Source organism: Notolepis coatsorum (assembly GCF_963971535.1).
Source record: "Notolepis coatsorum genome assembly, chromosome: 7".
NCBI lineage: Eukaryota > Metazoa > Chordata > Actinopteri > Aulopiformes > Paralepididae > Notolepis > Notolepis coatsorum.
Genome location: NC_140171.1, coordinates 69,897,446 through 69,913,436, shown reverse-complemented (window position 1 = coordinate 69,913,436; position 15,991 = coordinate 69,897,446). Strand labels below are relative to the sequence as shown.

Genomic DNA, 15,991 nt, shown 5'->3' with positions numbered 1-15,991 from the left:
CCTAGCGCCCGATGGCAGGGTTAATAGCTATTAATCCAAAAGCCCGTTGGCATAGATGGTAGCTAGTTAGCTTCGTTTGTACGTGAAGCTAACCCGCAGACGGTCTCCAATGAGTAGTTATATCCAAACGTCGCTGGGTTTAACTATAAGTCTCTCCACGTTACTTCGCTTACACAAGTCACTATACTGTGCCAATGATGGCTCGACAATATTATAGTTGTATCTAAAGTAGCCATTAGCTCTCTATAACGATACACCGCTATCGGTCTGTGTACAACTGCACCAGACGTCTTCACTCTCGCTCTGCTAGTTTTCCTGTTATGCTGCTGCTGCTGCTGCTGCTGCTTGCACCGTCTACACCAGGGGCGGGCAATTATTTTTCCCGGGGGGCCGAATGAGCAACTGAAAATATGTTGGGGGGCCGGGCCAAAATTCCAAACTCAATTATGCATAATATACATTTTATTTCTATATAAAAAGCAGTAAATGGCATTGTTTTGACCCCTGGTAAGAGTGTATGTTATTATTTGGCAATTAAAAGGTGAGGTTAGCTTTCAAAAATATCATTTATTCAAATAGAATTTATTTCCAAAATGATAAACAAAATGTGAAACATTAATAACAAAGGGAATTTTGAGTTTCATATACTATTGAAACAAGGATTTTCTTAGCTTTCTAAAGACATCACATCATCTTATAGCAAAAATAAACAAGACATGTCACTGAACTGTGTAAAGAAAAGTGTCCCAGTTTTGTAGCCTTTTTTACTTTACATGCCTATATTAAACGTTTTATGTTTTCAGAACTGTGCAAAAAAAAGAAAAGAAAAGATCAAGTGTCCCATTTCACTTGTTATATTTCCACATTTTAGTGTTCTTCAGTTCTTTTTTTTCATTCAGTGTGAGAAATCCAGTCTCTGTTGAGCTTTAACAAGTCCATCAAAGTCAGGTTGCATGTCTGAGGTGGAGATGCGAAGCACAGCTGCCAGATGTTCATCAGTGAGAGAGGATCTGTACCTGGACTTGGTAAACGTCATGATTGAGAATGTCTGTTCACATATGTAGGTGGATCCAAAGAGAACCAACATCTTCTGAGCATGTCTCCTAAGCGTATACTGTGCGTGTGAACGTTGACATGAAGGGAAAAAAAGTAAAAAATAAAAATAAAAAAAAATATTAAAAAAAAGTATTTTTTTTTATTTTTTTTTTATTTTTTTTTATTATCATGTAATCTTTCGCGGGCCGGTCAGAATCATCCCGCGGGCCGGATCCGGCCCGCGGGCCGTACAATGCCCAGGTCTGGTCTACACAATATATTCTATCTGGTCCCTATTGGGCTCAGCCTGTTCACCTGTGCTGAATCAATGCGCCTGCTCTGGGCTTGTCTGAACATGTCTGAACATGTCTAGAAACCATGTCTAGGGGGCGCGTCTCTGGCGCCTAGTCGTTCAGAATGGGATCTACCATAAGCGAATGGAGAATACTGTTTAGGCAAACAGATGACGTAACAATATATATCTTATATATATAAACAATATATGTTATACAAAATAATAAACGCAGACTTTCAGTGTTAATCTGGACCTTCAGAACACAAACTAATTGAAGTAATGACTGGGTAAAGTAAGCAAACTAGTGAGGTAATGACTGGGTAAAGTAGACAAACTAATTGAAGTAATGACTGGGTAAAGTAAGCAAACTAGTGAGGTAATGACTGGGTAAAGTAAGCAAACTAGTGAGGTAATGACTGGGTAAAGTAAGCAAACTAGTGCGGTAATGACTGGGTAAAGTAAGCAAACTAGTGAGGTAATGACTGGGTAAAGTAAGCAAACTAATTGAAGTAATGACTGGGTAAAGTAGACAAACGTACCACTACGGCCAAAAATGCTCAACATTTGGCTGGTGGCTGGATTTAATTTCTCACTTTGCTTCCAGCCAAGCTGTAGTGACAGTGTGGAACCAAGTTATGAGCCTGTCCCATGCTGTGCCAAGTGATGACGCAGGCAGGTGTGTCCAATAGGGCTGGTGGCAGGGAGTGGAACTGGCGTGGCTCTGACTAATCCACTGTCACTGTTTAGTGACCTTGGCAACCTCTCTAATGTCTATTCCCTAAGCGGCACCCTACTACACACTGACATACTGCCGGCATGGGCCAAGTCACTTGGCATCTGTCTGTCTGTCACTCACTCACTCACTCACTCACTCACTCATCCAACCAGCCAGCCAGCCTATATCAGTCTGTCTATTCAAGTATTGCTCTATTGTTTCTCATCAAAAGTACATGCATGTGTTGAACATAGTAGGCCAATATCCACGAAGGCCAATAATTGAACAGTTTGTCATCTTCAAAACAGAACCTACTTCAAGCTCCATGTCATTATTCAACTGTGTCATTGAAGTAGCAGATGGAGAATGCCCCATATAATGCATTTCCACACTTCACTAGAGTGTAAACACGTCATTGTTCAGGCCCCCCACGCCCCCACACAATTTGAAGAACAATTGTTTAGCGTTAGGACCCTGCGGCGGATGAGACTCCCCTCCCTCCCTCCCAGTCCCGTTGATTTGACAGCTCTCTGGTGCTCGTGTTTCAGAGCAAGCGACCGGCTGGAGAAAGGATGTGAAAAGAAGGAGACTTGCGGCTTTTGCGGCACACATTCAATTTTGTTAGGTTCTTCGTGTGTTTTTTGTTTGTGTGTGTGTGTCTCTGTGTGTGGGGGGTTCCTGCATGTTGACTGCAATGTCTCTCACACAAAGCTGCCTATCACTTGCCATCTTTTCAACCGGATAATTCTGCTGTGCCGCTTGGAATATTATTGTACTGTACGCTACGCGGATTTATTGATCTCCCTCTCGCCTTGTGTTTTAATACGCGAGTGGCCAAAATACAATATTTCAAGTTGTGGCTGCAAGTGGGACATTTCAACATTGTAACCGTTCGGGAAGAAGAATCATACGTGTATCATCCCTCCTAGTCCCCGGTTACCAAGGCATTGTTTTACAGCAGGGTGAGCAGGCTGAACGCAGGGTCTCGCCTATACGAAGGGTCTCCTTCCATTCGGGGAGTTCGCATCAAAGAGATAAACATGTCTCTAAGCAGAAGTATTGAATTTGAACATTTTGAGGAACGGGACAAGACGCACCGGTCATCATCGCGGGCCAACGGCTCCTCCTTGTCCCAGTCCGGCTCCAGAGGTAACGGTCTGGTACCCAGCCCGGCGCACAGCGCGCACTGCAGCTTCTACCGGACGCGCACACTGCAGTCTCTCACGTCGGAGAAGAGAGCCAAGAAAGTGCGCTTTTACCGAAATGGGGACAAATACTTCAAGGGTTTGGTTTACGCCGTGTCCAGCGACCGTTTTAGGTCATTGGACGCTTTGCTTATGGAACTCACCCGATCCCTGTCGGACAATGTGCACCTTCCTCAGGGAGTCCGGACTTTATACACACTGGACGGAGGCAAGAGGGTCACCAGCCTGGACGAGATGACTGAGGGTAAGGTCATTCATGTTAACCCCCGGCAGTCCCCTGTAAGCATACATCATGAGAGATAATCAATATGACCATATCGAATATGACTGACTCATATTGGATTTATAGGCAATTTCAGGTTGCAGAATGAAAGCTACTGTAATAAATAATGTATTCAATTTAGGAGTATGTTTTGCCCTATAGCTATAGCTACAATTTTTTTTTTCTTTCTTACATTTTTTTTTTTTTTTTCAACTACCTCATGCTTATTGTTCACTTTGAGCATCCGATCGACACTTTTATACAACATGCATTACAGCACTGTGAACGTAGTGCCCAACCCCCCACCCAAACCATTTCAGACTTGTGGCCTAACTTTAAATGTAATTTCCACTTCTAACTATAGGAAGCATTAACAACACCTTTCACTGTTGTTTCACTATACTCAAAGTCTTAAGTTTTGAATATTGATCAGCTACCGAGTTCAGATCCATTACTTTCTCTGAACTGACGATTGCTTGATTGATTGATTGATTGATTGATTGATTGATTTAAAAGTTTATTAACAGATTGCAGAATGGGTACAGTACAGTACAGCTCAATACATACAATTGTTAAGGGGATGCAGACCAGAGAAAGACTTTCGTCTTGTTTACATCAGGGTCCCCCATTTTCAATTCATCATAACATATATGAAATACATGACATAAAGATAGACAGTACTGCTACATCTATACATTTATGACATATCAGATTTGCAAATACAGTACTGTTTGTGATACAAAAAGTGTCCAGAAAAAGAGTGTATATACATTTGACGTAGAAACTGTACATTGGAGGAGGTTGGGTGGGTGGGGGCTGTACATTGGAGGGGACGGGACGGACACTGTACTCTGTACATTGGAATACTGACAAAGCCATACTTGGTAATTTACTGTACAACTGGGTTAAGACATTTGTAGGGGCCAGTTTCGATACGCGTAGTGTATCTTGTAGACCAGGCCCATTGCAAGTTGCTTTACTCTGTCGTCTACTCTAAGCCATCCTAGGTTGTCAAAGTGGGCAGGGGTGAAGTGGGTTCTAGGAGTCAGGTCAAGCAGTAGTCTGACTAGCTTGTTTTGAGATGTTTGTAATTTAGTTTTTAGTGCCTTTGAGGTGCTTTGGTACCATGAGGTGCAAGCATAGTCGTAGTACCCTTGAATGAGGACTGCCAGAGTCTTCAGGGTATTCTTGTTTACCAGAGAGGAGATCCGGTACAAGAATCGAGTTCGTTGGTTGACTTTTTTTATTACATTGGATGCCATTTTGTCACAGGAAAGATTAGCCTCTAGGATGGAACCCAGGTAGGTAATTTCAGCTTTCCTTGTAACAATATTGTCACCCACTGTAACCGAGAAGCCGTCGGTCTTGCTGAGTTTGTTATTTGAACCGAAGAGTATGGACTCTGTTTTGCCCAGGTGTAATGATAGTTTGTTATCAGCGAGCCATATGCAGATTTTGCCTAGTTCCGAGCTGAGGGCTTTTTCAACCTGTAACTTGTTCTTGTCAGAGACCAGCAGGGCTGAGTCGTCCGCAAACAGGAACAAGTTGCAGTCACAAGCTGACAACATGTCATTTGCATAAATTAGGATAATTATAGATAACTATTTACTAATAACTTACTAATAATAATAATAATAATAATAATAATAATAATAATAATAATTAATTAATAATAAATAATTTATAATTTACTAATAACTATAGATAATTATTTCATCATTAGGGTGATTGGACAAACATGAACCCAGGTATGTAATTTCATCTTTCCTTGTGACAATATTGTCACCCACTGTAACTGAGAAGCCGTCGGTCTTATTGAGTTTGTTATTTGAACCGAAGAAAATGGACTCTGTTTTACCCAGGTGTAATGATAGTTTGTTATCACCAAGCCAGGTGCAGATTCTGCCTAGTTCCGAGCTGAGGGTTTTTTCAACCTGTAACTTGTTCTTGCCAGAGACCAGCAGGGCTGAGTCGTCTGCGAATAGGAACAAGTTGCAGTCACAAGCTGACGACATGTCATTTGCATAAATTAGGAACAGTAGTGGTCCTAGTATGCTTCCTTGTGGAACACCACAGCTCACTGGGAGGGGGGGGGGGGGGGGGGGGGGTAGGGTACCGTTTACCTCCACCATCTGTTCTCTCCCCTCCAGGTAGGATTGCATCCAGGCTCACTGACAGACTATCAAAACCAATTGCTTTTAGCTTGTCAATCAGAAGGGAGTGATTGACAGTGTTGAAGGCCTTTTGTAGGTCCAGCATGACCATGCCGCAGTATTTGCCCACGTCCACCTCTTGTTTGATGTGGTCGTTCAAATAGAGAAGGCATGTGTCAGTGAAGTGGGATGTTCTGAAGCCAGATTAGAATTTGTAGATTACATTTTTTTCCGCGAGGTACTTTTTTCGACCTGTTCGTATACTATTTTTTCCATGACTTTCGAGATGGAGGTAAGAATAGAAACAGGGCGGTAGTTGCCTGGGTCTAATTTGCTGCCCTTTTTGTGCAGGGGGGTTACTCTTGCAATTTTGAAGTCTTTGGGTACGTGTCCCTGTTTTATGGAGAGGTTTATTATTTGTGTGATGACTAGGGCTGACCTTCGAAGCTTCTTTTGGCAATCGAAGCTTCGGGGCCGAGCTTCGATTTTAATTCGAAGCGTCGAAAACAAAAAAAAAATAAAGAAAAATATTTTTTTTATTTATTTTTTATTTTTTTTTTTATCTTATGTTGTGGGACTTGTACAGCACTTTCATAAACTTTGTTGTTTTTAAATGTGCTCTATAAATAAAGTGGGTTGGATTAATTAATTAAGTAGCCCCTTTCGTGACTGAGCCAACAAGGTTTCACTCGGCTGTGTGATTTAATTCAAGGTGGATCGCTGTTGTCGTTTGAACAACTTCAGATTTCATGGGAACTACCAGTCCCCCAAATCAATAAGGTTTAAGATGAATGAAGTAAGATTTTGATTATTTGAAATATGGCCTGTGTAGACTAAACTATGCACAGAATTATGTCAGTCTACAAGGTCCGGATTCTACATGGTCCGGCAATGTAGACCTTGTAGACTCCACTACAGACCAATTATCAGTGAATGTTCATGCATTTTTAAGAAGGGCAACTTCCACAAAAAAACAAAGAACTCACCAAAACATCTCAGTAGCACCTTATCTAAATTTTATTTCCTATTTTGTTTATTCATCCCAGTATCTTTCTTTCTTATGTGTGGAATTCTACAAGGCATGTAGGTGTATATGTATTTGAGGATGATATCCTTCAAACAGGCAATAGTGATGATATAATTTGGGCAGTGCTGAGCTGGGTTACTTTCCTCCAGTGTATTTGTCCCCCGGCCCCACCCAATGGCCCCATGCGCGTGCACACACACACACACACACACACACACACACACACACACACACACACACACACACACATTTACATTTAGTCATTTAGCTGACGCTTTTATCCAAAGCGACTTACAAGTTCTGTACGACAAGACAGCAAGAAGGGTACAACTCTATCAGCTGAGTAACAATGTTTATCAAATTGTTGCGTGTTACAGTGTAGGTTAGTTTATTAGGAAAAGTGCATGACAGTAAGGTTAGTCACGGTTAGATTTTTTTTTTTAATCATTTCAGATAATGGTTGAAGAAGTGAGTCTTTAGTCGACGGCGAAAGATTGGACGGGATTCGGCTGTCCTAACTGGGATGGGTAGTTCTCACACACACACGCACACACACACACACAAATCGAAGTAAAAAAAAAAAAATTGAAAAAAAAACGTTGAAAATCTTTATCTTTTTTTTTTCTTTTTTTTTTCTCTTCGATTTTTTTTTAATGTTCGAAGCTTGTGCCATCGAACGAAGCTTCGAAGTATTTAAGACAGCCCTAGTGATGACTGGGGTGATGGCGGCTGCTGAGTCTCTGAGGAATTTGGAGGGGATATTGTCATGGCCAGTGGCCTTGTTAGGTTGGAGGGCGCTCAGTTTTTTCAGTATCTCCTCAGCTGTTGTTACCATTTCTAGTTTGAAATCGTTTTTGCGGACCCCTAGGTTATTGTAGTAGGCTATGATGTGTTCTACCCCAAAATGGCCTGAGTGGGAGGGTAGTTTATTTACCAGTGTTGTGGCTATGTTTGTGAAGAAAATCTTTAAGTAATTGGCCACATCCAGCTTGTCTGTGATGAGCGTGTTGTCCGTCTTTATGTTTATGTTTGAAAATCTGGTTTTACGTTTTTTACTGCAGCCTACTGTAGTTGATTATTGAGTAATTTCCAAAGTTCACAGGGTTTATTTTTGTTTTCCTCAGTTTTGTCATTGATGAAATTCTTTTTTGCAGTTTTGATCATGGAGTTTACGTAATTTTTAGTCTGTTTCTTTGCAGTTTGAGTTCAGTCACGTGGACTTGGAGTTCACTGCTCAAGCTTTTGGTAAGCTTTGACTGACTTTTATGAAACTCAGAGCATTTTTTGTCTCTGGTTTTCATAGTGGTCAATATTTCGGAGTGCATCCACAGCTCAGCGCGATTTCTTACCCTGGTGGTTCTTAGGGGGGCCATGTCGTTTAGTACTGTTGAGAATTTGGTTTTGAAACCAAGCCATGTTTCTTCAACTAGTGTACCACTGAGCTCTTCTGACCAGTCCAGGCTCTCCAGTTCTAGGTTAAAGGCCTCGCTAGAGTAGGTTTTGAGGTCCCTAGATGTGACTGTTTTGTGACAGCCGGCCTTTTGTCTTAGCTTTTTGCGGGTACAGAATATCATATCATATAATGATCGCTTAACCCGCATGCTGTAACCCCTTTATTGGAGATCTTGGACTTGTCAGAGGTCAGAATGAGGTCAATGGTAGTCTGAGTTGATTCACATACACGTGTGGGTTGGGTGATTAGCTGGCTGAGGCCGTGACCTCTAGTCGGGTATAGGCCTGATATATCCAATACCAGAAAGAGACAAGATCAGGAAAGTAGACCTTCTTGACCAAGGCATGATGACCACGTCCTAGTGTACTGTATTTCTCCAGTGGTGTAATAGAGGGTATGGGCACATGGTATATACAGGCAGGAGCAAACCACCTCATCTCATGTACTACCCCCTCCACCTATACCCACTGACATATAGAAGAGGAGGCCACAGTCTACCTCCCTTCAGTAGTACACCCACCTCCTCCACTACCACCACCTCCTTATAGTACACCCACCTCCGCCACTACCACCACCTCCCTATAGTACACCCACCTCCGCCACTACCACCACCTCCCTATAGTACACCCACCTCCGCCACTACCGCCACCTCCCTATAGTACACTCACCTCCTCCACTACCACCACCTCCCTATAGTACACTCACCTCCTCCACTACCACCACCTCCCTATAGTACACTCACCTCCTCCACTACCACCACCTCCCTATAGTACACCCACCTCCTCCACTACCACCACCTCCCTATTGTACACCCACCTCCTCCACTACCACCACCTCCCTATAGTACACCCACCTCCTCCACTACCACCACCTCCCTATTGTACACCCACCTCCTCCACTACCACCACCTCCCTATTGTACACCCACCTCCTCCACTACCACCACCTCCTTATAGTACACCCACCTCCTCCACTACCACCACCTCCTTATAGTACACCCACCTCCTCCACTACCACCACCTCCTTATAGTACACCCACCTCCGCCACTACCACCACCTCCCTATAGTACACCCACATCCTCCACTACCACCACCTCCTTATAGTACACCCACCTCCTCCACTACCACCACCTCCTTATAGTACACCCACCTCCTCCACTACCACCACCTCCCTATTGTACACCCACCTCCTCCACTACCACCACCTCCTTATAGTACACCCACCTCCTCCACTACCACCACCTCCTTATAGTACACCCACCTCCTCCACTACCACCACCTCCTTATAGTACACCCACGCCCACCTCCTCCACTACCACCACCACCACTATAACCACTGAACTCTTCATCATCATCATCATGATATCACATGCCCTTGCTTTGACATCTAGCTGTTTTTACGTGCAGCATTCAGGAGCCACGAAAACAGACACATCCCTGGAAAGTGGGACTGTAGTCTAACACAGGACTCCACTAATGTGTGTGTGTGTGTGTGTGTGTGTGTGTGTGTGTGTGTGTGTGTGTGTGTGTGTGTGTGTGTGTGTGTGTGTGTGTGTGTGTGTGTGTGTGTGTGTGTGTGTGTGTGTGTGTGTGTGTGTGTGTGTGTGTGTGTGTGTGTGTGTGTGTGTGTGTGTGTGTGTGTGTGTGTGTGTGTGTGTGTGTGTGTGTGTGTGTGTGTGTGTGTGTGTGTGTGTGTGTGTGTGTGTGTGTGTGTGTGTGTGTGTGTGTGTGTGTGTGTGTGTGTGTGTGTGTGTGTGTGTGTGTGTGTGTGTGTGTGTGTGTGTGTGTGTGCGTGCGTGCGTGCGCTCACTTGTATATTGCATATTATATACATGTATATTGTATGTGTGTGCAAATGAGAGTGTGTGTGTGCGGTGTGCAAATGAGAGTGTGTGTTAGGGGTGTGTGTGTGCAAATGAGAGTGTGTGTTGGGGTTATGTGTGAGGTGAGTGAGTGAGAGTGTGTTGATGATGCAGGGTTCATTGACTGTTAAAACGGACCTTTTAGAGTGATCATCCCACCCTTGGGGCATGAGAGATGGAAGCTCTCCCTCCCCCTCGCCAATGTGCTCCTGTTTGCTGCTCCTGTTCTAGAGCAAGCTATGTGGGTTTTGATAACATTGCAAATATGTTGTTGGATGTTATAGAAATGGTTTGAGGAACTGGGTAAAAATAAGTTGTATTATTCTACTTTACCATGCAAAAGTTGTATAAATTGTGGAGGAGATGGTAGGATTTGTATAGGGTCAGTGGATCTCACATATATTTTAAAATTAAATAATAATAATAATAAATGTGATTTGTATAGTGCTTTTTCTAGAACTCAAAGTCGCTTTACACTAAGGGGTGAGGTAGTGAGACAAACAGACTAGTGTAACACAAACACAAGGATGGATGGTTGGGGGGGGGGCTAAGAGAAGGCAATGGAGAAGATTGGAAAACTGTGCAGGACTCTGAGACTCTAATGTCTTGGGGGAGAGAGTTCCAGACCGGTGGATCTGAGGGACAGAGAGGGTTGGTAGCGGGACAGGAGGTCAGTGAGATATGGAGGGGCCAGTTGGTGAAGGGCTTTGTAGGTGAAGACCGGGATGTTGTAGTTGATCCAGTGGGAGACAGGAAGCCAGTGGAGGTCTTTTAGGACTGTGGTGCCAGGATTGCTGGCAGTCAGAAGTCCGGCAGATGCGTTCTGGACCAGTTTGAGTCTATTGATGGAGCAGCACTGATGCCATAGAGGAGTGATCGAGTTGCAGCAGTCAATACGGGAGGAGATGAAGCTGTGGATCAGTGTTTCAGCAGCCGGGTGTGTGAGAGAGGGACTGATCTTTGCAATATTTCGAAGGTTGTTGAAAGAGGTTTTGACAATTTGGCAGACATGGGGCTCGAGGAAGAGAGGGTGGGATCAAGGATCACGCCAAGGTTGCATGCCTGGGAGGAAGGGCAGACAGTGTGAGTCAATTGTGAGTGTTGGGCTGTTGATTCTGCTGAGGCTGAACTTGGAGCCGATAAGGAGGAGTTCAGTTTTGTCACTGTCTCTCAACACTGAGTTTGGTAAAAAATAATGTGTTGCATCCAGGCGTTTAGTGCAGACAGGCAGGAGTCAATGTGAGAGAGATGTGGGTTGTAGGGGGATTTAGTGCTAAGGTATATCCGAGTGTCCAGTTTGAAATGGCAGAGAATCTGGCCGAGAGGGAATTCTGTACATGATGAAAATGAGTGGGCAGAGTACAGAACCTTGGGGAACACCTTGTGAGACAGAGGAGTGGTTGTGAAGTGAAGTGTGATCGGTTATTTGCGTGCGTACGTGAGTGTGTGTATTGTAGTGTATTCTCCTGTAGTGACACAGGAATGACCCCAGTAATAAGTTAATCTTCATTAGTAGAGCTACTACAGTCTGCTGTCTGCTCTGTCACAATCCTCTTGTTATGTTAAAGGTTATCTCTCGGCCATTGCACCACCACTCAGGAGCCACAGCCATTGGCCAGCTCTCACTGCAGGCACTACGTCCTCTTGTGTACTTGTGGCTATTTTCATCGCAACAACCTGCCCAAATCTTGAGAGTCTCTGCACTACATTAATTTTCTCTGCCCTATCTCCAGAGAGGCTGGCTGTGGGGGAAGATTTAGGCCAGCGCCTGATGAGACAGCCGCATAGCATCACTACTAGTTTTGGTTGTTTTGGTGCAGTGTGGAACTGTTGCATACTACTCTCCAGCTGCTGAACCATGATGGGTTATTTCTTGTTGTATTTCACCTAGAAATAGGTGTCAGGGACATAAATTAACCCAATACTGTATCAAGACCATTGGTACATTATTTAAACAAGGGTATGGGACATCTACTGAAGAGTATACAAAAAAAGTATATACGTCATAATAACCTTGTCCCTGTGTGCTTTTTCCTCTGCACTCCCAAACCAACAATGATCAATAAAGTGTTCTACTTACAGGGAGTCTTTACACAAGGCCAAGGAGATCCTCACCTCCAGAACTCCACTCTGCACTTTTACTTTGACAACTTGTTTTGTCAGCGAGAGCATCCTCGTCTAATGTGATGTAGTCTGACTTGCAGGATGTTGACTGTGCATATATATATATGCCTGTCATAGACCGACTATTTCAAAATCTCCATCTCTAAGTTAGAACCTTACAAGCCTCGCAAACAAAACAAACTCAAAGCTACTCATGGAAAACTTAGAAAAAGTGGAAAAAGTATTTCTCCCCTGGCACTAATTTGGAAGTTGCTCAGTTGTGTTCAGCCAGACCTTTCTCCTGCGCTGGCTCAGCCCTAAAACAAAGTGTGGAGAAGATATGTCTGGTGATGTCAGACTAACTGTGATGAAGAAATAGAGAACTCTGTTGTGACCCGGGTATCACAATATCCGAAAGACAAACATGTGTGCGCTCAGCTCCCTCTGACTGGAGATGCACAGCACAGTATTGGCAGGACAAGCACCAGTGTCTTGTCTTTGTTTACACAGCTATCTAATGGGCAGAAAGAGAGAGGGGGAACATTTACTGCACTGCTCAGCAGTCTGCAGCCATTGATTGGGGAGCCTTTTGTGTGGAAACCCAATCAAGCACTGTTCTCTTGTGACCATCGCTGGGACGGGATTACTGATTGTCATCAGTGGACCAGCAGTCAGGCCTGAAGTGCTGTGTTGGTAGAACTGAAAACAGGGGAGGCAGTGGATGCTGCATGATCTGTGAGGCAACACAGTTTATAATGTGCTCCAGAGAGTACTGGCTGTTACCCATTCTTCTCAGTTTGATGCTGATTGTTTTATTTATTTATTTTCCTAATTTCTAGACGCCATTCCCTATCATTAAAATCAAACTTCAGATTCCAAACTGAAGTGTAGTAATGTAATTCATGGAGGGGACTTGTGCATCAATAAAACCTTCCCATGACCTTGCCTTACGAAGCATTAGAAAGCGTTTTGTGAGTGATCTAGTCCCAGGAGGTGAGGATTCAGTGTGTGCATTCAGAAACCCCTCACTGGACCTGTGTGACACAAAATAATTCCCTTTTAAACTTTATAAGACAAGACAAGATTGTGTTCACTCACAAATCACCCTCGTGGGTTATGTTTTTACACTTGGAATCTCTGAGGTTTGTTTGTCCCCAACTGAGCATTGTCCAGTATTTGCTCATTTGGCTGATGGCAAACAAAAATAAATAAAATAAATAAATTGACAGTCATGTGCTGGCCATATTACTCAGCATTAGCTTTGAATAAAATGCAGCCTCGTTCCATTGCAATTAATATGTATTTCTTTTCTTTTCTTTGACTAATCAGCCTTATCTTATCTCCTTGTTATCCTTTTGGTGACTCTTTTCAGGTATCTCTGACCCTCATTCTTTGTGATTTTTATCGCGTGATTGATCATCAATCTATTATCTTAATGACTAATGACGAGTGTTCACGGTTACAGCACCCTGCAGAGAGCAGCTGGGTTTGTAAAGAGCCTTGTTCAAGGCGACCTCAGCTGTTTCCCACACAAGGCCTGTGGCCAGTGGAGGGTCCTTGGGGAGACCTCAATCTGAGCCTCCCGTTCCCCAGGGGACAGACTTGTCACCTCACTATTCTGCCAGTGTCCCCGGATTGATGGCAGCCCCAGTTACATTTTGTCACAATCTTCAGCTCTTAGCATCCCTCCCAGCTGCGTCCCAGCCAGTTAATTAGCCTTTGGTTAATTGGTAGCTTAATAAAGCCAGCTATCATGGGACATATTGTAAGGCTGCCTCGCTCATTGTCTCACAGTTATTTTGTCTTGACACAGATCAGATAAGCAAAGATGAATAGCTTAGGCGTGTTTCTTTCTGTGTAAACCTGTAAAGTTAACAACTGCTGAAATGATTTGTTAAATTCAGGTTTTTGTTGCAGGTTTAGTGGCCCAGTAACACGTGAATAGACTGTGATAACATTTCTATTGAATGGTAGGATTCTGTGCTGGTTATATATATGCGCATGAATCAGTCATGATCAGCCTCAGAACTAAGCAACCATGTCACTTATAGAATCAGTAGGTGTAGCTATTGGGAGAAACATGTTTACACAAAGGGGATTTCTCTTTGATGTTTATTGATCTGCTTGAAGCTATTTCCTATGTATCAATTTCCTATGCTATATACTCTTCTCAGTCATACAATGTAGCCGTGCTGTCAGTCCCCTGCAGAGTGCTCTGATGAGAGAGCCTCTCTGTCCTGTGTTCTTATTCATTCCTCGAAATCAGCTCCCTGATAGAGGTTGTTTACTTGAGCAGAATACAGAGACTGTAATGTATTTCTACTGTGTTGCAAACCATTACGGTGGTCCTGAGGAAGAGTGAGTCAATTGATCTTGGGCCTTGCCCCTCTCTCTCTCTCTCTCTCTCTCTCTCTCTCTCTCTCTCTCTCTCTCTCTCTCTCTCTCTCTCTCTCCCTTCCTCTCTGAGTTGAACAGAATGGCAGTAACAGAATTATAAACACACACCCTTCTAAATAATCACCAGACTTCTCCCTCTCCTCTTGTGGTTTTGGTTTACAGTACGTCACATGACTTGAGTTTGAGCTCTGTTTGTAATGCATATCGTATTTCATTATATACACACATATTGGTCAAAAGGTTGACGTTTAGAATTGACACAGTGACGTTTAGACACACACGACCGTCTCTTCTCCTCCCTCCAGGCGAGAGCTATGTGTGTGCCTCCAACGAAGCGTTCCGCCGCGTGGACTACATAAAGAACACCAACCCCAACTGGTCGGTGGGCAGCAAGACGCGCTCCCTCTCCTCCCTCAGCGCTCTGATGCCGCAGCGCGAGCCCAAGGACTTCATCAAGCCCAAGCTGGTCACCGTCATCCGCAGCGGGGTGAAGCCGCGCAAGGCCGTGCGCATCCTGCTCAACAAGAAAACGGCACACTCCTTCGACCAGGTGCTCACCGACATCACCGATGCCATCAAGCTGGATTCTGGGGCGGTGAAGAGGCTGTATACACTGGAGGGCAAACAGGTGAGACTTACCAAGAGTACGAGAGTTACCAAGCAGATTATCCTAGTATCCTGACTCGGGACTAGCAATGCAGTCCAGAAAACATAATGAAGGCCCCACTGTGAAGTTGTGCATCCTCCCATTGGTACTGGAGATTGTACATGTCATATTATTATTATTATTATTATTATTATTATTATTATTATTATTATTATTATTATTATTATTATTATTATTATTATTATTATTATTATTATTATTATTATTATTATTATTATTATTATTATTATTATTATTATTATTATTATTATTATTATTATTATTAATGGAAGAAGAAGAAAGAAGGCTCTGTCCCCAAAACTGTAAAGGCTGGACTTGGGGTTGTGGTTGGAGATAAGGCCGGCTAAGGGATCGAGAGGGTCGATAGGGAGAGAGGAGGTCAGTGGGATATGGGGAGAAGTTGGTGTAGGGCTTTGTAGGCGAGGACCAGGATGTTGTTGTTTATCCAGTAGGAGATAGGATATTTAATTAGGATATGTTTTAACTGTACCAACCTCCACTCTATAATCACTATTCAAACTCGGCCAGGTAACGCTAGTCACACGCTAATGGCTGGGTATGTCTGGTGAAGCTGTTGGCTCTACTACCCACTTTGGTAGGTGACATTAGCCAGCTTGTCTTCAATCAACCTGTTCTCTTCTTGAAACTAATGGCAGCTAAGAAATGAAATTGGCCATCGTTTGAAATTCTGAATACAAACGGTCGCTATAGGCAGTTGATGAAAAAGTTTGTTTCGTGCCCTGGATACAAGGTCTATAAGACATGCAGATATTTCTTTTGTTGTTGTTGCCAATATAGATGTACTCATCGAACAGGGT

At 43.5% G+C, this 15,991-nt stretch overlaps 2 protein-coding genes across 2 annotated transcripts in view; one reads left to right on the top strand and one right to left on the bottom strand.

Moving 5' to 3' along the window:
* LOC311231345 (serine/threonine-protein kinase DCLK2-like) overlaps positions 1 to 15,991 on the bottom strand; it is a gene marked incomplete at its 5' end in the record, with an annotated part of 196,107 nt that overhangs the window by 167,126 nt on the left and 12,990 nt on the right.
* LOC311232571 (serine/threonine-protein kinase DCLK2-like) overlaps positions 2,635 to 15,991 on the top strand; it is a gene marked incomplete at its 3' end in the record, with an annotated part of 13,737 nt that continues 380 nt past the window's right edge. Inside the window, exons 1-2 of the mRNA XM_084319432.1 lie at positions 2,635 to 3,494; positions 14,812 to 15,134. Of these exons, the coding sequence (XP_084175558.1) occupies positions 3,086 to 3,494; positions 14,812 to 15,134 (732 nt within the window). The 5' untranslated portion in view covers positions 2,635 to 3,085. The remainder of the gene's footprint in view (positions 3,495 to 14,811; positions 15,135 to 15,991) is intronic.